At 40.5% G+C, this 23,449-nt stretch overlaps 1 protein-coding gene across 4 annotated transcripts in view; it reads right to left on the minus strand.

Annotated features, from left to right (window-relative positions):
- LOC117476393 (rab GTPase-activating protein 1) overlaps nucleotides 1-23,449 on the minus strand; it is a 66,937-nt gene that overhangs the window by 37,908 nt on the left and 5,580 nt on the right. The window contains exons 2-14 of one of the 4 annotated variants that reach the window (XM_034122891.1): nucleotides 19,866-20,101; nucleotides 17,258-17,287; nucleotides 15,843-16,104; nucleotides 15,164-15,377; nucleotides 14,594-14,768; nucleotides 11,606-11,766; nucleotides 10,100-10,210; nucleotides 9,195-9,261; nucleotides 9,004-9,106; nucleotides 8,333-8,502; nucleotides 7,987-8,107; nucleotides 6,334-6,427; nucleotides 3,731-3,881 (exon numbers count right to left, since the gene is read on the minus strand). In XM_034122891.1, coding sequence (XP_033978782.1) covers nucleotides 3,731-3,881; nucleotides 6,334-6,427; nucleotides 7,987-8,107; nucleotides 8,333-8,502; nucleotides 9,004-9,106; nucleotides 9,195-9,261; nucleotides 10,100-10,210; nucleotides 11,606-11,766; nucleotides 14,594-14,768; nucleotides 15,164-15,377; nucleotides 15,843-16,104; nucleotides 17,258-17,287; nucleotides 19,866-20,018 — 1,812 coding nt within the window. In that variant the 5' untranslated portion in view covers nucleotides 20,019-20,101. Of the gene's footprint in view, nucleotides 1-3,730; nucleotides 3,882-6,333; nucleotides 6,428-7,944; nucleotides 8,108-8,332; nucleotides 8,503-9,003; nucleotides 9,107-9,194; nucleotides 9,262-10,099; nucleotides 10,211-11,605; nucleotides 11,767-14,593; nucleotides 14,769-15,163; nucleotides 15,378-15,842; nucleotides 16,105-17,257; nucleotides 17,288-19,865; nucleotides 20,102-23,449 lie in introns of all 4 variants that reach the window. The other 3 variants (XM_034122889.1, XM_034122892.1, XM_034122890.1) reach the window with 3 other exon arrangements.

Here is a 23,449-nt window from a genome sequence, read left to right on the forward strand (position 1 = left end):
CCTGTACACTCAGTTTATCTGATGGAGCTGATGCAAAATCTGGACTGGTACTTCCCGTATGCACCAGCAGGGACCCTCATACCAAATAATTAGGGGAAAAGGGAAAGGATCGGTTAAATGTCCATCAATGCCCTGCATTCAGATTTGTGGGTGAACACCATGTCCAGACAGGGATAGGGCACAAAAGAGGGCTAGGACATGATGTGCATGCAGTGCAATACCACACAAAGAGACACACACACACACAGTGGAGGCTGAATACAGAAAGCACACAAAACTAATTAGGAGCTGGCACATGAGTATGGTATGTGTACACATTTGTAAAACAGCGCTGAGAAGAGCACATGAGAAGATAAGCCTTTAATTAGTACCAGGAACAATACCAACGTTAATTAATTTAATTATTTCCTAATTAACACTCATAATGTTGAGAGTACAATTATGCAATGTGTTTCAATACTCTATTCAACATGTTTAATTGTTTGTATAAAGTCTTTTTGTGTCTTAGTTCTATTTGATCAATACACATTTTGCGCTGTGCATTCCTCATTGTGCTGAATAAGATGAATCCTCTTGCTGTCCTTTAACTGTTCTTGGCTACCTTTGCCCGCGTCTTGCTCAGCGGAGACTAAATAAACACGCAAATCTGTCTGTCAGAGGCAGATAAAGCTGCACGGGTTACACTTTTCTCTGTGTGTTGGTTGGCTGAAACCTGGAATGCTTTACTGCTTCTGCAATACATTCCTATCCAACTTTCTGTCCAATGGTTGCTATCAAGTGGCATTGTGACCCGTTGTTATTGTTGCCATGAATTGTTGAGTGAAAGTTGGGATTCCCTACATACTCTCCATGTTCATAACGTGGCTCCTACGCTATTTTGATTTAAACTTCAATTTGAGTTTATTTTATTTTATTATTTATTTATTTTAAACTTTTGATATCAAAATGTTTCCAAGATCACATGTCAGAGAGAGATGTACTGTAAAGCAAAAAAAAAGAGAGGTGGCGAAAGCAGAGAAAGGAAAAGAGCAAGAGAGTAAAGGAAATGGGAGGGAAAAATGGTCACAGAGGGTGAAGAAAAAGAGAATGGGGGAGAAGAGCAGAGGGGAGGAGAAGGGAGGAAAGGGCAAGACCAACATCTTGTCACCACCTGGGACCCAGCTAGCTGCCCGGGGATGTTGCCTTTACATAAGAACAGTGGACAAAGCTACAGCGAGAACAAAAAATTACATAGACCAACACACTGTTCTCGGCACGCAGGGGGGGGGGGGGCGAACCATCAAAACACATGGCCGCACAGAGAGACCTACACAGGCACACAGAAATGAAACTGAAACAGCAACAAACTGAAACACTAGTTGTTATTTCTGACTAAACACACAGACACAGGTCTGCAGAAAAGAACAATAGGCAGAGGTTCTCCACTTTAAAATATAATTCACTGTAGTTTGCCATATGTTGCCATATATTCATTGTCCTAAGTGTTTTCGTTTTTTAGCCTTTAAGGTTCTTTGTGTATTTTAAGATTCATTTGCAGTAGATAATTGTCTTTATTATTCTTTTTTAATGCTAAATATGTTCTTCAAATGTATTTTCTTAGATTGTTTATGTTCGCACAACCAGGGGCCTCATTTATAAAGGGATATACGCTCAAAAAATGGCGTACGCCAGTTTCTACGCAATGTTTGCGATTTATAAAATACTAACTTGACGGGAAAATGTGCTGTCCTCCACGCAAACTCTAACCCATGCGTACGCACTAAGCACACAAACGGGAGAGACGAGAAACTGCGACACCGTTGGCAGAAGGAAGAATGGAGAGAAATATATGGAAATAATACCATAAATAAAATGTTACCTCTCATTTATCAAATATGAAGAATTCATTTTCAAACATTGATTAAAGCCAATCTTTAAATGATTAAACAAACGCCTGTTTGAGACTCCTCAGTGCACACAAAAACATAACTTGGAGAAATAAATAAATACGGATATGCTATTTAAAACCACCTCGAATATGTTGTGTTAATGTTATGAAATGTTTTCTCATAAATGATGCGGTAAGCAGGAGGACAGAATTACGTCTAAACTGACGCCGTTTTGCATTTCTATAGGTTGTAGATACGAGCATGGTTTTATATACTATCACGTTTAATCGTGTTTTATGCCGTTTGCCAAGACTTGATAAGTAGCTCGTAAAACACAGGAGGTATGGACACTAAGAACACCATATATGGTAAATTGTACAGCTAATATAACACAACACATTAGTTGTATTTCCTTTAACTGGTGGATTATGGATATATAGTTGCTGATCGACAGCTGGAACACAAACCACCAAATACAACAAAATAATTCAGATCCAGTCGTCATGACTCCACTCCGGAGGGATTCCCCGATCATTTCTTACAGTTTCTCATCAAGGGGGTGTCTCCTGTCCCCGGTACAAACACACTGCCTGAGGAAGGTTATGTGTATTTTTTTTGTCATTAACTTTTTTCGGACCACTTATTTATTTATTTTGGTGACGATCCGACCTCCATGCTGCTACTCTGGTTCAAACTGCATCCACCAAACAATATGATTTATGTCGACCTCCCCACAATAACCAAAATCTGACACGGTGTGAGATGTCTTTTTTAGCTGTTCTATCGTCATTTCCTGCGATCTTCTTCATGCAGTCAGTCAAAATGAATGAATGAATGGGCGTTTCTTTGACTATGTATAGGCAAATATGGGCGTTACGAGTCGATTGTGATTTATAAAGGGAAACAGGCGTAGGAAGTGCCGTACGCACTTCCCTCGCCGGTACGCAATGTTTTGTGAATCGGAAAATGGCGGAAAATGTATGTACCTATTTTTGTGCTTTGTACTACGTAAGCAACCTTCCTACGTCAATCCTACGCAAGGCGTTATAAATGAGGCCCCAGACCCCAAAGCAAATTCCTTGTATGTGTAAACGTACCTGGCAATAAACTTGATTCTGATTCTAAGGTAATAAGAAGGCCAAGCAGCTGTGACAAAGCTGAAAATAACCCCATATGCAGTGAATCATAATAATTAAAACAATTATGATTATGCTCATTTCAGAGCAGACATTGTGTTTAGCAAAAAACGCACGTTTTTGAATCCTTTTTAAATCAAACCTCATGAAATATGACTCTAGGTTTCTCTTAGAGTGTGTGTCTCTTCCACTAAAGTATTGAGTTTTTGTAAGAAGTTGAGGATTACGAGTTTTAAAAGTAACATTTATACACAATAAATGTTTCCTAGCATAAACCTTTGACTTGCATAACGCCCAAGGTCATCATGACCTGGCAGTGGCTAGCATCACAAGTTTATAGCACATGAGAGATAAACTCATGAAACAGGGCCATCAGGGGCCCCAGAGGTGCACTTTTAAAAAGCACAGAGGACAAAAACAGAAACACATGTGCTCCTCCCAGCACAAAACAACACAAACAAGAAATTAATAAGAGATCAAAATGCAAAAACAGACAAGTCCAACCTATAAAAGCTTTACAAATCTATCTCAGTGATGGCTTCTGCTTTGACCAATTTGAAATGATCAAAATGGTAAAGTGCGCACCTCGCTGATGCATCCTTAAATTATGCGAGCTGGTGTATGAGTCATCATCTCGAAGGACAGTTTACACCAACATTAGGGCATCATGGGACTTTAGTATGTCGCAGCCATCTTAACAAAGACAATACTTTTGCGTGGTCTTACCTTTGTGATGAGAGTGCGGTACTCTTCAACCTGGTGGTCATTATTATGGCAGCCTGCCAGGAGCTGCCACACCTCCCCACGGAGCGCCTCAGGGATGCCGCTCCGCACCAAAGCTGGCAGCTGCCTGGGACGCACTGATAAGTTCAAATGCCTAATAGAGAAAAGAGGAGAGGAGAGAGGAACCATTGTTTTTCAAATGATACACATGTTATGTCACAGGCGGCAATGTTTGTGGGCACACCTGCCTATCAAATCTACCAAAAACAAAGTTGTCAATGACCCTTCATTTCGACTAAATGGACCATAATCATCTCCACGGATGTCCTGCTTGATTGTATCACCTAAAATGACATGTATAAGGATTTACAGGCATAGAGGTCTTTCAAAAGTTCTTCCCTACTTCCCACCAGGGGGATGTTATCAATCAAACACTCAAATGGCACTGTTTTAAAATGTGCTATTTTTGACAGAAACAATGTGATACTTTATGTGTCCCTAAAATCCTTTCTCAACTTTATTACCCCACATTTTTTCCTCTGACATTTCTACATTAGTTTTGCACTATTTTTAGCAGGAAGGGAAAACAATAGACAATAGAAGACAATAAGCGATTAGAGAATTACAGCAACAAAACACAGAGGCACAATTTGATGCCTTCCTTCCTTCATTCCTCATCTTCACATTTACAGTAAATGCCGAAGCTGTTGGCAAAACACTCCATCTCAGAGATTGATTTATACCGTGTGCAGATTCAAATGTACTCAAGTATCTGCCATGAAGAGGAGGCACAGTATCTAACTTACATCTCTCTCTCCTGACTTGAGTTGACAGAAATCCCCTGAATCCCTGATTATTCTTTCACTTTCCCCGACTTTCTTATTTTATCTCTCTATTTTCTGAGTTTGCTTGGTTTATTTGTTTCCGAGCGCCAGTTTATGCAATACGTGGCATTTTATCTTGGGACTAAGAAAGGGAACAAAAGTATACTGTGTACGTGGGTGTGCTTGCATGTGTGTGTGAGTGCATGTGACGTAAGTAATGCCAGGCCTGGTCCTTAGGGGCATAAGATTGTAAAGGGCTTTCTGTGATTTGCCTCTCTGTGCTCCCCGAGCGCTGCATCCCACAATGCCACAGCACACACTCTGGCTCACACAAACTAAATCACCAATCACTTGCACAAAGCCTGGTATTATGAAAGGATAGTCTTATGATTCCTATTTTTATGTAGGTATTATGTTTTGTCAGAGAACTGAGACAAATAGCCCCATTTCAACTTTGGGCTTCATCAAACAACATTGTAAACACCTTCATAATATGTATGAAAAATATATTATTATTAGGGCTGTCAGTCGATTCAAATATTTAATCGCGATTAATCGCATGATTGTCAATAGTTAATCGCGATTAATCGCACATTTTGTATCTGTTCTAAATGTACCTTAGAGGGATATTTTTCAAGTTTTTAATACTCTTATCAACATATGAGTGGACAAATATGCTTTATATGTTTGTTTATTATCATTTGAACAATGACAAATATTCTCATGAATATTAAACACAACAACCTCTGAACATTACAAATATTCGCCTCAATTCAACCTGGAACCTCTCTCATACAATAATACAATACAAAGTGTGTGTGTGTGTGTGTGTGTGTGTGTGTGTGTGTGTGTGTGTGTGTGTGTGTGTGTGTGTGTGTGTGTGTGTGTGTGTGTGTGTGTGTGTGTGTGTGTGCGTGCGTGCGTGCGTGCGTGCGTGCGTGGAGAGACACTGTGATGGATCGTTGGAGCTATGTGCAGCTCAAGGCATATATGCTCGAACGGGAGCTGCCTGGACGCTGCAATCATGTTGCGCGCACTATCCGTGCTGAGTGTGCTGACTTTTCGTACAATGTCCCACTGTCTGGCTACCTGCATAAAGTCAAGTGCTCGGCGCAGTTGTCGGCGAAATGTCGCTCCTCTGTTTTCATTGAAACAGCTCCTTATATCCGTTAGCGCAGCTAGCTAGCACCAGATGCTAACAACAACAACAACAACAACAACAACAACACGTAAGGTGTGCCTCGCTCGCTCCACACATACACACACCCTCCCGGTCCTCCCGATGGCCAGTCCGGGCCTGCCGGTGAGCGTGGAAGTGTGGTCTGCCACAAGCGGGCGGCAGGAGCGGGGCTGTCAGCATCAGCTTGTAGATGGTATTTTAAACTCGATGCGCTCTGAAACTACGGGGCGGCGAGGACAAAAAATACACATGCGTTAATCGCGTTAAAATAATTAGTGGCGTTAATTTTTTTTTGCATTAACGCGTTAACTTGACAGCCCTAATTATTATTAATAAGTATAATTACATTGAAGATACCATTGTTTCTGGCAGTTTTACTTCAGTTCAGCCCAAGTTTTTGACTATAAAATAAATGCAGAAATGGAAGAGGGTAGTCATCTTAATACGCTGCTAATCAAGGACTCCTTCGAGCTGCTCCTTCTATCACATAAGGCAAACCAAGCATACAAAAATAAATGTGTGTGTGTGTGTGTGTGTGTGCACATTTATTGCGAAATCAATAGAAGAGGAAGAACAACAATTTCAAGTGAACAAAGTCTTACCACTTTGTTAACAAGTCCCCCCAGGTCTCCAGTATTTTCTCTGCACACTCCTTGGAGACGTCACCTGAGCCGCTGAGTAACGGCTCATCATTATCTGGAAAACACAGGACGTACAGACAGGAAGAGACATCCATTATTCTCCTTTTAAATTCGTACATGTTTATATTTGTCCTTTTACTTCTCCAAATGTGATACAATTAACCAGAGTGGATGCATGTGACATTAAATAATTAAGGTATTAAGGACTTCATTCAGAGAGATTTGTTTAATCAGTCACACACAAGATGATTCATAAATGTACGAAATCCACTTATTTGAAGATTCAATTTGTATATCACAGGCTGGGTTTCTGATTGGAAGTTGTGTAATCATGTATTTTTAGTTTGATCTGAGCTGCAGCTATAATAACATTCATCTTGATAAACAGCTCTCTTTATTAACCATGTTTTATCTGCTTAACCACATGCATACCTAAGTGTGGGATTTTATATCCTATGGACATTTTAGGGTCTGCTGAAAAGGGTATTTATTACAAAAATAATTAGGGGACTATTTAGGGGACTATTTATACGCTGGTATTTCATTCAATAATAACAACAACAGGCGTGGAGCATTCAATGGACATGCCGTCCACATAGAGAGGTCAAACTGTACCAAGCAGCCAACCGATAAGAACGGATACAAAAAAGACCTCAATTATGTTCTCACAAAATACACACACACACACACACACACACACACACACACACACACACACACACACACACACACACACACACACACACACACACACACACACACACACACACACACACACACACACACACACACACACACACACACACACACACACACACACACACACACACACACACACACACACACACACACACACACACACACACACACACACACACACACACACACACACACACACACACACACACACACACACACACACACACACACACACACACACACACACACACACACACACACACACACACACACACACACACACACACACACACACACCAGTACTTTGTGAGAATACAGCACAAACAGTTCCCTAACACAGCATCTGATCTCCCACAGGATTTTAACTCAAGTCTAAATCTGGTTCAGGCCCATGGGATAGAGTTCTTATTTTTCTTATCAGTCATCAGGTCAGGTTATGTATGTTAATGGAAAGCGCAAAATAGAGGAAGCATAATTCAGCTGGGTTGTATGCTTCTACTTTATCATTGTGTTTCTTCCTGAGGTCAATGCTGATCGAGGGCAGCACAATGGCTCATCATTACCGGGTAAACAAGTTAATTGTTTGCATTATCTTGCCAGTTAAGTGTCTGCTTGAGGCTGTTTATGTTTCTGACATGATCGAGGGTTTTAAATCTTCAAACAATTTTCATATGGTTCTTATAGTCAGACTTCTTCTGTGGTTCCTGTGTTTGCAAATAATATTACCATATGGTTTGTAAAAGGAAAGTATACCTGTTGCTATATCTGGAATGCGTTTTTAAATAACCTATTTTCTATCCTTGCTTTTAGTGTGTCTTTAATGTAAAAAATAATCCCAGAAGAAGTGACTTGAGTAGGATGGTTTCCAATCACCTTCCTCTTCATCATCCTCAGGTGGAGAAGGGACCGTGGTACCTGTGGGCATGATGTCGGGACTCGCCGTGGTCTTCCGTCTCTCCCTTTCTGTCTCGCTCTCCAAACTCACCACCTCATAAAGTGTGTCAGAGGCAGGACTCTTACGCTCCTTACGCTCCATCTGAAAATAAATGCATTACAGAGACATCAGATAAACTCCAGAAGAAAGTGTAAAGAGATCCTCTTTTGATTAATGGTAAAATATACAGTGCTTTTTCATTCTTTTTTTCAAAATATAACACAATCTCAGCCCACGGTTTGCTTTGAAATACTTTAGGTCAGAGCAGATATTTGGTGTAAGTCACAGAGACGTTGGAATGGAAAATCGTGCCATGACCTGACATACCTGTCGTAGTTTAAGGTAGAAGGTCTCAGTGTAGTTACGCTTGCTGAAGGGCCAGAACAGCCGGTCATTTGGGGAGCAGACTCTGACCCTCGTCTCCAGCAGGAAGCGCACCGGCTCCTCCACCTCTGTGATCACCAGGTCCACTGCTGTCGTCATGTACATGAATTTGTCTGGTAAAAAAGAAATAGTGAAAACGTTTATCCCCAGTGGATGATTCTCTTCTTTTCACCATCAATAACAAATTCCTATTGAAACAAACCCTGCAACTGTGTGATTATTGGGAACACTGGACTTGTTGTGTATGAAGCTGAAATGGTGGTGCATGTTGTATGGCGCGAGGGACGAGTATGTAACAAAGTACTAAGTCATTTGGTTGTCCTTATTATTTTTTCAGATATATTTACACGTGACCTGTTCAAATATTGTAGCTTCTATATTTTACTATTAACAGGGATGGCAATTATTTCAGTTCACTGTCCATAAAGTGCTCTTTAACAGCTTGATTAAAGGATTTGTGTGAATTTTCGGGCTTAGAAATAAGTCAAATATCTGTGTAAAAACATGTTTCAATAAAAAAACAAATTAGCCAAGGAGCCAACAAACCATGAAAATAATAACTTATAAAGAATATTCAGTTTTATGTGCATTTTCTACATTTCTTTGGCTGTCACCTTTGGGCGTTTCCTCATTCACAGGCTGGAACTGAGGCGTGTTGGGGTTCCAACTTCCTGTGATGATGTAAGACTTCCCGTCGGAACTCTTTCCCATCGACTCCTGAAGGGGCACCAGTCGGAAGAAGTTAGCAAACACACGCAAACACAAAATGACACACATACACACACACATATACACGGTCACCCACCAGATCTAGCAGGTGCATGTCGCTGTTCTTCACATTTTTCCCAGGGCTGAGCAGGAGACCGAAACACCTGGAAGGGGCACAACACACACACAACAAAGAGAGAGAAAAAGATTGTTATGAATAGGATTACATAAGAAAAAAAGGAAAAAAACCAGAGCGAGAGCCAGACACAGAACAATAAATCCCTCTATAGAGTACGACCAGTTGATAAACATCACGTTACCGCAAATAGCTTCCTGCGCTGGTCCTGTAACGAAGACCAGAACATGGAGAATATTAAACACAGCCCTTCAATCCTCACCTTCTCTGGGCTCATCTAACAATAACAAACCACCGTGAAAATGGAAGTCTGCTAAAAAGGTGATGGAATGTTTACACTTCAGCAGATTGATCAAACCATGGAAAATGAGGAGCCTCTGGGACAGACTCAAATCAATCACAGCCTTAAAACTGTGCCGGAACACTTAAAACCTGACGCAGGCCGACAGACGGATGTAACAAATGTTCACCGGTGTGTGTTTATCAATTAAAGATGACTGATTGCTTTCTTGTGAATGTCTGGCCGTGTTTTAAGCTGACACATCTCAACTAACGCAAATACAGGAATCTCAGTTAGTCTGACAAACGTAAGATGGATTCTTTCCTTAGACATTTATCTTTCAGGAGAATGCCTAAGTGACATGTTTTAAGTCATTTGCTGCATTCACTTGGGTCATCTATATCAAATCTCTTCTGCATGCTTTTGCCGTTAAAACTCATATCTGTCGTGCTTGTTGTACTTCAGAACAGGTTTCCTGAAAGCAGTGCTGTCTTTATAACAGATGTTGACTTGGTTAATGAGAACAAAACTTTAAATCAGTTCCTCTAAGGATGCAAGAAAGTGATGTGTTTGAGCTTTATTTTACCTTTCAATGGCCAGTTCCTTATTGCAGGTTTGTTGGACATAAATGACAATTTTCTTGTCCATTCCTGCACGCAGCTTGAAGCTCTGCTTGTCCTTGTCCTTTGCTACAGCACTAAATATGTGAAAGAAGAAAAGAAAAGATCATTAATAGAAAAAAAATAGATAAATGTGACACAGTTATTCCTAAATGATGCAGCAGATACAGTGATGGTTTGAAATGACACAGTAAGGAAGATTCATTTAAGAGAGCTAATGAAATGAAAGTCATTTTAGGCCATATTGGATCACAGATGAATAGACAGGGAAATAATAATCCTGCAGTTCCTACTTTTGAAACGAGATTCAATAGAAGCAACGCATGTTTCTCCAGCTGGACAACTTTTACCAATTAAATGTAGCAATTATTAGTCAAACAGGGAAAATAAGACACTGACTCATATTTAGAGTAAACCCATGTTCCTAATAAACATGGGAATACGAGCCATTTCTAAACATACTCTGCTTTAAGAGCAGGAAGTAAACCAGATTTGAGACAGAAACAGTATTCAACATTCTTCCAAAACCTCTCAGGAATACACTCATGAGGAAACACTTAAGTACCTTAAGCACAAAGATTTTTCAGTGGAAAGATATCCATAAATCTAATTGAAATCTATTGTTAACATTTGGAACCTGGCAGTGCTCAGATCACAGAAATGTGCCTCTCTGAGGGTGGAGAGTTAATGTACAGCATGGTCAACTATTCAACTAAGTCATGTTTTTACACCAGGTGCAGATAAATTGGCTTTGCAACACCCTATTAAACAATATTCTTGAACAAAAAAAAATTCAACTTTTCCAGATATTATACTATATGCAGTTTCTATAGAGAATACTTTTTACACTTTACTTGTACAAAGAAATGCTTCCACCCAAAAAGAGTCAATGTGTGCTTGCATGTGAGAGCTGTTTGCTTGGAAGTCAGCACACTAAAAATAATCAACCTACAGCTAATGAGGAGGAAATATGTGCCGGTTAAATTTAACCACAGGCCTAATTTTGTTTGTTTTGTTTCCAACTAAGAGTATCTAGGGCTGTTTGTGAAAACACAGAAGTGACTCAGAACGGGAAACCAAAAAAACATAAGGTCATGGAAGATGGGCTGAATAGAGAAAACACACAAACTGTGTGAGCTCTTATCAATGTGTGAAAAGGATTGTGATTTGAATCTGTAAGGACAGAATGTCCGTCTACTGTGAGTCACAAAGGACTCCCTCCTTTTATTTGTCTTCTCTGTTCCTCTGTGTTCTTTTCATCTTTTAAGAGTCACTCTATTTCAAGTTGAATTTTTTCCCTAACATTTACACCCCTAAAAGGTTTGTGACTTATGTAACTGAAAACGGTTTGATTATGTTTCCACACCTATGTGCAACTCCATGTGTATTAAGACAATTTACACCACTTCGTAACCATCATAAATGATGATTCCATGCTCAGAACATCTACATAATTGACCGTATTGTCTCACCTGAAAGTACCCTTGCCATCATCCTCTCTGATTTCCTGGCTGACGGTGAAGGTAAACAAGTCGCTGTCAGGCGTGAGCGGCGCCGGCTGCTGAGAGGAAAGAACCGCCTTCTTCGCTGAGCGCCGAAACGCCGTGGCAAAACTGTACAATATCCTGCTCACCTGCAGGAGGAAGGTGAACACACACAAAAGGTTTAAGACAACATTAAGGCAGTATAATGAGGAGAGCTAATAGTACATATATTAGCAGTAATCAACAAAAGTGTTAGTTTAAATAAGCATCCCTGGCTTTAATCAACTGTAGTCAACAGCAGCAACTTGGTAGTAATTATTTATTTATTGACATTTACGTAAATGCTTTTCCACTCACATGATTATTGACTATTACTTTACAGACATGTGCGCGTGATTGCAAAAAGATCGTTTCCCAGAATAGGATCCCTGATCATCTCTAATTCTAGTAAATAGCAGAGTTTGGGGGGTTAGTGACTGAGAGATGATGTGGGGAAACTGCTGTTATCATGTTCCCAAGGCCAGAGTATAAAGCAGCTTCTAACATCTCCAACAAAAAAGCCTTTGTTTTGTTCCCGCTGCAGTGGGATGTTAAGGCATCCCAGGGGGTTGTTTATTGAAAAACAACAAGGGGCTAGATTCAGGAGATGGGGAATAAGTGGAGTTAGAGGGGGTCACCCTCTGTATGAAATTATGTTATTAAAAACACGATAATTGTTGTTTTGTATGGTTCTGATTAATGCTAGGGGGCGGCAGTGGCTCAGTCTGTAGGGACTTGGTCTTGGAACCGAAGGGTTGCCGGTTCACGTCCCGATCGGACCAAAAAAAGACGGAGTGAGCTGGTAGCTGGAGAGGTGCCAGTTCACCTCCAAGGCCACTGCCGAGGTGCCCTTGAGCAAGGCACCTAACCTCGAAACTGCTCCCTTGGCGCCGGGTACCTGGCAGCCTCTCTGCTCTGCCACCTCTCCTATCTGCATGTAGTTGTGTGTGTGTGCATGTATATCCTCTGTGTTTGTGCATGTATATCCTCCCCTGTGTCTGTAATGTGTGTAAACACAACAGAGTGGGGAAAGAAATTTCCCTGTAAGGGATTAATAAAGTGTATCTTCTTCTTCTTCTTCTTCTTCTTAGTTAAAGTGAACAGTTTCCGCCGTTTCTAAAAAAGTGCCCTTAAATTTGACAAATCTTGTTATATCGGGTGCTTCTTTTCTAACAAAGGGAAAACATTGGTTCCTCTTTGTAAAGTAGACACTTGACATTTGATTTAAATTAGTGAGTGAAATAAATCTATTCGAGCCCTACAGATCAGATATAGATTTCTGCACGGGAGCAGCACATTTATAGGCAACAAATGGAAGTCAGCGGGGATCCTCATCACCACCACCAGCAGAAAACTGTGAATTCTTAGAAACTGGCTTTGGGGTCTGTCTAGGAGGTCTGGCCCAAAGGAAGCAGAGTAAGAATGAGGAGGTTTGCTTTATGTACGAACAGTTCAGCTCCAAAACCCACAAATCTGCTTAGGAAAGGATATTTCTCCATACATGTTAAGAATTCTCAAAATACATGATGAAAGAAGGACATTATTTGTCTGAGGTATCTCATTTCTCTTTCCAAAATTGTCATAATTTTTGAAATTAGGGGGAAAAAGTCATCAGATGCTCTTTACAATTTCATTAAGTAATGGGGTCAATTGCTTAAAGCAAAAATGAGACAGCTGGGTAAACAAGGCCATAAATAGTTTTAGTACAGCTGTGATGTTCTGCCAGAAGGTCAGCTCAGTACAGATCGGTGATGAAATTATTGAATAAAAACAGCGCTTTGCAAAGTCTTACAAGTTTTTTAACAATGGCTTTGAAGCTAAATTGAGACAAATGACTAGAGCATCCTTTTTTCTGAAGAAGCAGGAAACGGGAAAAGCAATTTAATAGTTCGAATGAAAGTGCCCCTTCCAAAGAAAACGGTTAAACATTCTGCATTTGATGTGCGGCTGGGGGTTTGGAAGGAAGAGGAGGGCGTGAGGAAGAGGAAGAGATGGGAGAGAGAGAGACGAAGACAGAGATGCCCGGTTTCCAAGTAACGAAGTGAATCACAAGGGGATTAGAAGAGTGTGGGTTTGTGTGTGTGTATATGCATTAGTGTTTTAGTGTGAGCATGTGTGTTACGGGTGGGTGTCTGGATGATGTGGGGCTGATAAAGTAGTCTGGGGGCTCTTAGCGACATTGAAGGAGAGTGCTTCCATGAGTGAGAAATCAGGTCACTGAACACTGAAGCATAACTTTAACCCAGTTTCAAGACTCGACTCACTATCCCCTTCCTTTATATCTCTAGTGAGCCTACTGTTTATAAGCAATGGCTCATCTTCTCCCATTTAAGTTAGCTGGAGGGATTGTGTGTACTTTGGTGTTTGTGTGTGGCGGTACATGGGCATTGCAGCGCAGCAGTGCAGTGCATGACATAATCCCTCAGGGAGCACTGACGAAGCTCCCAGAATGCCGCTGAACCCCGGGGAACAGGCTGGAGGGAGATCAACATTTAACCACAAGGTCAGGCAGAATCCTGCTGACAATATGAGTGTGTACTCATGTAAATGTGCATGTGTGGTGGAGACAGAAACTGTGTGAAAAAAAAAGTGGCGTATGAGATGAGGGGCAGTGCATTTATAAGAGGAGCGTTTGCACCCCCTTTGGTTCAATATTGGTATAGCAGTAACATTGGTTAATAAATTGTGGTTTAGTGATAAAGGTTTGTTCAGGTTTTGCTATCTGTTGTCGCCCCAGATGTTCATAAGTTCCCTTACTTTCACTTGTAATGGAAGTGATGTAGGCCACTGTCGTCATTTTGAGCAAAAATGCATTCCGAAGTTTCGCTAAAGTTTTGTTGACTTTTGAAATTGTCAACCTATCCATTAAATGTGTCGTCAGTAACCATAGTTAAACTAAAATGACAAATATCAATTCATTAATGACTGAATACTCACCGCTTCATGGATTTGGCAGCGGAACACGTGGATCCTGAAGATCTCGGCGTTGAAGTGGCTCTCAGTGAAGGCAAAGCAGTCGCTCTCTGGTGTGCCATCATGGCCGCGCACACAGAACAGAATCTTGTATATCGGGTAGTTGGCGATCTCTGTACTGGTGTTGGGGTCCAGCAACCTGTTAGAAAATCAATACAAAATATATCTGTTTGATGCCTTAATAGAAGCTGTTGGTTTACTTAGGTGTCATGATTCCCAAAATCCAGGATTCTATTTAAGTTTTGATTTCAAGCCCAGGATTTGTTCGCATTTCTTCAGATTTGTTTTCTCCAGAGACAAAGAGGAAACAACATTTGGAGAATTACCTATACTATTTTTGATTTTGCTTTGAAATGTAAAGCTCATTTGAATCCTTTTTTTGGCTTAGAATCAATATCATGACACCTCTGATAATGTGGATATGACAACCAATCAAACATTTAATACGCAATAAGATATGCATATTGTATGTACACATGTGTATGTTACAGCCCACTGTAGAACTGAATCCAATAATCTGTACGTTCTCCCTACCTGACAGTGCCTTCAGACACGCCTGGCACAGACAGTGTGACGTCCAGGGGGAGTTGGCACTGCCCTCTGAGGATACTCATCATACGGAGGGCCTCCAACTCACTGCGGGGGGCGTTGACCGAGGCACAGCCCAGATATGTCAGCTGGCTGAACACAACGCTGTCTTCATCTGGGATGGGACTGCTAGGACTGCCCTCTGATGAGGATTCATCTGCTGCAGAGGGGCAGGGTGTAGGGAGGGGTGGAAAAAGGTGAAAGGATAGAAAGAAATCTGATTACTTTATGAATCCCATTATGATTTCATGGCATACATCAATATTATTTTCTGCTGAGAAAGGCATAGTTGCCTTGTGCAAAGTACAAATCAGGTGAATTAGATAGTGAATGTGTAGAGGGGAGATAGGTGTGATAAACATTCATATTTATCACTGAAATTCAGGCAACAACTGAAAGAAGGAGACAATAAGATGACAGAAATGGCAAAAAAACGTGTCTGATAATATAAAAAGAGGCAATGATAGAAGTTGACTGACTTCAAGTATTCTGTATGATTTAGAATCCTGTGATATTCCTCTGAAAGGCTTAGAAACCCATCTATAAAGCTGAAGATAAGAGCCATTGTGTGAGCTCTTTGTCAGTCGCAAGTAAGTAGGATAAGAAAAGTCCCATCATGCCTCACCTCGGTACGACCTCTCGTTCAACTCGCTCTCCTGTGCCGTCTGAACAGGAAGCACCATCTCCAGCTTGGGTGGGGGAGCGCTCAGAGGGTCAGAGCCCGGTGCTACGGGTGACGCTGTCGTGGCAACAGAGCCACGGTCGCCCTCTCCTCCGAGGGTCTCCATTCCTGCTTCTGACCTGAGTCCAGTGTCGGCTACCGAGGGGTCCATGAGGACATCCTCTAATTCTCTCTGGAGCTGCTGCTCACTCCCATTCCCCACAATCTGACACACACACACACACACACACACGGAGGGAAAGAAAACAGACACAGATAGAAACAGACATGAACAAAACCAAAAAGGCACAAGGCAAAGGAAGATAGCATAAAAAGCAGCTTTTTTTTTTTAAAGAAACACAACAATCAAACACCATCACATCAATGTTGTTTAAAAACGAAAATCAAGGTAATCATCATATCATTTTGAATTTAAGATAATCCTTCTGCCTATATCAAATTGTATTTATTATTTTCTTAAACAGTTTGTATAATTGTGCAGTAGCTATGCTGATTTTGTTATTCATTTCAAGTTATTGCGGTGTGTTCAAGGGGGAAAGATGTCTTGTTTTGTATTGGTGGTATTCTTTACAATTAGTCAAATATTAGTGATTAGTAGTGAGTTGTAGTTTGACTTGTGAAAAACCTGACATCAGATGAGCCATGCCAACACTTATTGTCTGAGCTTATGCCAAAGTTAACAAACAGAAATCAGAGAGCAAGCTAAAGGTGGGACAAACCATGAGGTGCCACAGAAGGAGGCAAGGCCCCATCTCCCTGCCTGATGGTATTGGGTAAGAAATGGAGAGCAGACTGCAGCTGCAGACATTGATTATGTAATTATCTAATTTACCAGCCTTTGTGGTATATGTCATTATTGCACGGTTGAATATTAAAGTCAAATGTTCCAACTATACTTTGTGAAGACAGCCATAAATCTGTGCCTCTGGGGTTTATGGTTATATATCCAATGCTGTTAGACTCAAGCAATTATCGAGGGATGAGATGAGTACTGCCGTGTCTATATTAATAGTCCTAGCACCATGTAATAAAACAAACGATTATCATTATCAAAAACTGATAAAGCAGCATCAAATGTAGGTTCACACGTCTAACAAAACCTTGTCATTGCCTTGGGATTCATAGGTTGTGCTTAAAGTCTAGGAAATATCAGATAACACTACAGTCCTATATGTGATAAAGTCTAAAGCTACCATCACCGAGACCCTGAAAAAGCTTGCTAGGGCCATCACTCAAAATACACAAATAATCACAGACAGAATCACATCACAGAAAGAGAGGGAATAAGATAGACACGAGCAAGAGAGAGTCACAGAGAGAAGAGGAGGGAAGGAAAGATAGCGAGAGAAGAGACTGACCTTAAAGCTGACCCCTTCCTCAGAAATCACCTGCATAACAAACAACAAGTTTAGACACACTGACTCCTCTCTGACTGGATGGGAAGACTGGGAGGGAAATGTGCACAAGAGTGTGTTGGCGAGAACCAATACATGATATCTGGATGACTGCGTGTGAGAGAATGGAGTGATTTCACCACTGCATGTTGAGAACAGGGGGAAGTGGGGGGAAACCCCACTAGGCTGTACAAAAAGTGATACCTCAATATACCTCAGAATACTTGTGATCTGTTAACAGACTATTTTCTATTTGTCTCATCAATATGCAAAATCACCTTGAAGCACAGCAAAAAAAGAGACAGGAAAAATGTGAAAGCTTCCTATCAACTGAATAAGCAACATTTATGCTCCGCTGGCTGGCGCCATCTTCTGGTAACTTTACCACATAACGACGACAATTCCCTCCTTAACTACAACCAGGCACAGTACAGTAAATATATCAATTCATAGACACAGTATGAACACAACAACACAATGCTATAAAAACAAGTGTGGAGAAAAGGAGAGGAGAGGAGAGGAGAGGAGAGGAGAGGAGAGGAGAGGAGAGGAGAGGAGAGTAACTAGAAACCCTTTAGGGATGTTGGCTTGTAGCTACATTTCTTGCCTCAGAAAGAGAGACACACCCTGGTTACAAAACATTATTTTCCCTGACAATGAGTTCAAAGCACTCGCTGCTGCATCGCCACACTGTTGTAAACTAATATCTGCAGAGTGAGCACTAACTGAAGCGCTGAAGTGAATTTCAGAGGGCATACTGTATGTCACACATACTGCGGTACCATAGCACATAACAGAAACAGCTGACAAAAGATAAATATGCTACTTTGCTGACACTGAATGAAAAACTGGTAAAAGAATCATCTAATTTGTTCTTCATTTTCAGCTCAAGCTAAAAATTGTTTTCTTTAGTTGTTTGATTTGCAAAGAAGGCACCTTTCTCTACCACCACCCAACAACATTTCATTAAACAGACCATTTACAGGGGAAGAACCCTTAAACATGTTTTTATCTGAACTTTGACAGGTTTGAAAGACAAGAAAGTTCTTCACTCAAATCAAAGCCTGTGACAAATGCTCTCAATTTCTGGAGATTTGTAAAGAGCTTTCTGACTATAACAAGCTAATAAAAACCACATGTAAAACACACACACACACACACACACACATCTAAGATCGAACTATGAGAAGAAGGTAGAGTGAGAAGAATGGGTAGAAAGCAAAACAAAGAATGGTTAGCCTTATGGTTAGAGTGTGAGACTTTAAAAAGATGGACAAGAGTTGTGATGAACATGTTAACAATGGAATATGTACGGACTGCAAACCCCCCACCCCCGACCTACAGAAGTCATACAGATGACATTAGTTAAAGAGGAAACTAATATGGAGAGGTTTCGGTTAATCATACTGTGGGTCACTCCTAATCAGTTTTGACAACTAGTAGTACTTTGAACATATTGCTTTACAGCAGGGGTGTCAAACTAAATTTCAACGCGGGCCACATCAGCATTATGGTTGCACTCAAAGGGCCGGTTGTAACTTTAAGACTATATAAATATACATATATAAATATATAATATATATAAAATAATGTATTATATTACATTATTGCCTCTGCATTGGATTATTATCGGATAGGGTAATAACTACATAATGAACTACGTCTGAAAGCAGAAGTCTAGGGCAAGTAATTGCAAGTACTGTAGGGCTGTGCAATTAATCGTATTTTAATCGCAATTACGATTTTGGCCTGCCACAATTACGAAAACAACATAATCGAATAAAACAATTATTTTGCTTTGCTAGGTTGTGACAGTGCACTGCAACATATTTGATCTCATTTATTTTGGTCTAATTTATTTGTATTTATATATGATTAGTAGCTTTTGGAAGTGCGCTCCAAAATATTTGTTGATCTTGTTTATTGGTATTTATTATTTTGATATTATTTATTTAAAGTTTTTCAGTTGAATTATACGTTCAGGGTAATCAACAGTTATAAGATACTGTTCAAATTATTATTTGTATTTGTTTTAAAGTTCAATAAATTGATGTTTTCAAAGTCAATGAATAATCGTATTTAATAATCGTGATATCAATTATTGACCAAAATAATCGTGATTATGATTTTTGCCATAATCGCATAGCCCTAATTGCAAGTCTCTTCAGTGTGCATGTCACAAAACGAGATGCATTGTGGGACATGTAGTTTATGGGCAACCTGCTTCTGTAAAGCGGCATGTAACCGTATAATAAACGTATTATATTCTTTGCAAGCTCTTGCGGGCCGCATAAAATGGGGGCCGGATTTGGCCCACGGGCCTTGAGTTTGACACCCCTGCTTTACAGTCTTAGTCATTTTTCCTATGAAGTCAAGACCTGGTTTTGACTATAATCAGTTGTTACCATGAAATCAGAATAAGAAGCAGCTTAGGAAATGCTTAATGCCCTTGAGATTGTCATCAAAGTACATTTAATTAAATTGTATGTCCAGCGTTTTTACTCTGACCAGCTGTGACGTCTCCCTTCTCTCCTTCGTACTTCCGTCCATACCTACACCCAACCATCCTTACCTTCAGTCCTGTCTTTTCGTCATCACTACCATTATTAGTGGAGGAGGGTGTCTCGTCCCCCAGCCGGGACACAAGGACAAAGTCCTCACTGTTGAGGGTGGACACTGAGTCCGAGGACACGCTAATCTTCCCCACCGAGCCCTTGTCATCCATGGCTGCCGCTGTTAAACTCAGCCACGCTGCTCATGAATGGAAGACGGGAGGAGAAAGCGGTGGGAGATGATGAGCAAAATCACCTGGGAAAAGGAAAACAAAAAGAAAGAAAAGAAGCAGAAAACAGTCATGATGAGATGAAATCCATGAAAGGCATCTATTGAAGCAGCTGTAAACCACTTAGAAGCTAGCCCTGTCGTCATAGAGTAAAACAGGAAAGATCAGAGGGAAATCTGTGGCTCACGTGATGCAAATGTTACTCTCGGAAGAATAAAGAAGAGGTATTTGCAAAATAGCTTGATGCAATGCGAAGCTATGGTGATGTCATTTTGAAAAAATAAACATATGCATATGAAAGGGAGGAATAGGGATCAAACCAGCCTTCCACAACCTTCAAATTATTCCATGTCAATATTGCCCTGATTAAAATTCAATTGTGGTCCCCCACCGCTTAATAAGATATGTGAACCATCCGTATATTACCAAACACAAAGGAATAATGCACTTAGTGTGATAAATGCACTGTCTGTTTTCCCGGCCTCATGCCACAACCACAAATAACCTACAGTAAATCCTGGGAGAAACACGGCCCATCATCCGCTCATCTGAAATAAGTATTGTTTTCCAAAATGCTATCTTTATCTGCACAGCTGATGACAGGATGAAAGGATTTTTTTTTAAAACTGATATAGGAAGGCAAGAAAAAGGAATAAAGGAGAACTGATTATTCACCTTTGACCTGTATTGGCAAATTCCCAAAACGTTTTTTAGTCTCTACTGGTGAGTTTCAGATGATTATAGGAGGTTAAAATAATGTACAAATTAGTTTAACAAGTTATATGAGGTACAGCTGTATTGTTACAGTCATGGCATGAGGTAAATCCTGAAAAAGGAAGGTGCCAGTTGAGTGTAACACAGGAAGAAAGGTGCAACAGAAGGTTCTGGCAGAGGTTCAACAACAGACCATAACGGGCCGTCTCCACAGCAGCGTTAAAAAATCTTGAAACGCTTCTGCCCATTCACTTTGAATGGGGTGACGTCACTTTCCCTCACTTTTCGCCGAAATGCATTGTGGGCAGGCGAGCGGAGATTCTCAGGATTTTCAAGATTCAAAGTTGAACAATGTTCAACTTTTGAAGCTGAGGTGGAAGCGGCAGCCAATCAATCCGGGCAGCGTATCCCGTGTACGCAAATCTGGCAGTTCAAGTTCTAGCCAATCAAACGGCGTGTATGCTGGGAGAGACATACCGCAGGTCATTTCCTCATATTCCAAAAAATGGAGGAGAAATTAGCGGTAGCGAATCAATCACCCGGTGCTTTATGACCAGACCTACCGGGATATAAACCGGAGGAGCCAGGCATGGAGGGAGGTGGCAGAGACAGTGGTATGTTTTCGCCTGTTTTGGGGAGTTTATATCCAGTTTACTTCGGGCTTTTTGGCTTCGTATGTCGCGGGCGGGAGATTCATGTGATTGGTTGATCGCAAAAAAATCCCCAAGCCTCAGATACGCCCACCTCCAAGATTTTTTTAACGCTGCTGTGGAGACGGTCCGTTACAGTCTATTTCTGGCCTTCCCCTCTATCCTCCCTTTTATTCTCCCTTATATCTCCCCCGTTCTCTCTTTATTTCCTTCTTCTTGCCCTCCTTATCTATCCCGGTGCAATCTTGTATTTTCTCACTCCCTCTCAAATACACGCTGCCCTTGCACTCCTTATTCCTCCTCTCTGCTCTCCTGACGAATCCTCGCCCCTTCCTATTGAAAGCAGGCCCAACAATGGACAAATGAATAGGAAAAAACATCTACAGCAGAAAGGTCAAAGCAGTTAATAATGTGTGTTACTTATGATAACATTGTTATACGGATCCATAATACACCTCAATAAAAAGCCATCTCTGTGGGACTAGAATGTTTTACAACTGATATGGGTGTTGTTATGAGGTTACCAGACACAAAGTGAGCAACATACACTGACAGCTAACGGCTTGTTTTCTTTATCTTCTCAAAGCAAATGGAGGAAATGAGCGACTGGCAGACATCCAGAAGTCCTGGGTGTTCACTGGTGTTTGAGTTTGGAGACAGTCACAACATAGGATGAGTGACCTTTGGCCTGACACCTCTGTTTGACAATACATATCTAGATTCTAATGCAACACCACTCAACCGGACAATTATAAGTCATATATATAAGGCCGGTGTCAACCTTGTGATTTGGTTAACTTGGCCAAGACCAAGGAAACAATGGTGTAGTTGTTGTGTATTTGGTGTTTGACACTGAATACATTATCAAAGAAAAGTAATAAGGAAGTAATATATTGAATGACAGGTAACTCACTCACGCTTATGGGAAATTCAAAGATCAGAAAGTCTGAGCCATATGTGCTTATTTAATTTAATTTAATCTAGTATGATTAGAAACTAATGAAAAAATAACTATAGCATCCATTTCTTTAAACATAATTGCTACAAAAAAGATTGGGCACAAGACGGCAAGTTTTCCTTTGCTTTTCACTTCCTAATTTGATCAGATAATCATTGTTCTAACATGTATGTTAACTAACCATCCTGCCTACTGTACGTATACATACATCTTGTACAGAACAGGCATCCTCTTCGTAGGATAAAACCTTTTATTATATCACTAACCAATCACCTCAAAGCCCATGATAAAACCTCTACTCAGGAATGTGTTGGTGTGTATGAACTGTGATTGGTTGACAACACCTCAGTGCCTGGTGGGATTGTCAGTCTATATCTGTCACAAACTACACATTTCTTCATTAAAATAAAAACTGTACTCACATCGTACTCAGAAGCAATGCGAGAGAGACATTTGTAACACTCCTCATCCTCTTTCTGATCTTCTCAGGCTTTTAATCTTGAAGACACATTCCAGATGTTAACTCTACTTTTGGCTCAGCAGGCAGCTTCCTATTTTTAGCACACTTGTCCTCCAAGTCATTAGTCTAGTTCTATTTGCAAAAAATCTGTGTTTTTGGACATTTTGCAGTTCTGTCACAGAGGATGTTCCTGATAATGCTTATATTATCACAATCCTATTCAGTTAGTTTCACAGCAAACAACAGATAGATATACAAAAATAACTGCATGATTGAATATTTAATGGAAACAAACTTGTCAACAAAATATTGAACTAGAGATGGTGATAGGATCAAACCTAAGAGCAACCCCTATTAGGGCCAGGGTCGCAAAATGGGGGGTCTAATGGCCCCTTTTCAACTTCATAATTCATCTGCCCTTGCACAAACACCAAGCTTTGAAAAATCTGTTCATCTGTTCAGAATACGTTCATTTCCTAAAGCCTTTTAATCAAATATCATTAGCAAGAAAAAAAACATGTATTTGTCCATAAATTACTTTGCTCAATTAAAAAAGTTACACCAGAAACCTAACCTAGAGTAGATGTGTAAC

This window comes from Trematomus bernacchii, unplaced genomic scaffold (assembly GCF_902827165.1).
Source record: "Trematomus bernacchii unplaced genomic scaffold, fTreBer1.1, whole genome shotgun sequence".
Lineage (NCBI taxonomy): Eukaryota > Metazoa > Chordata > Actinopteri > Perciformes > Nototheniidae > Trematomus > Trematomus bernacchii.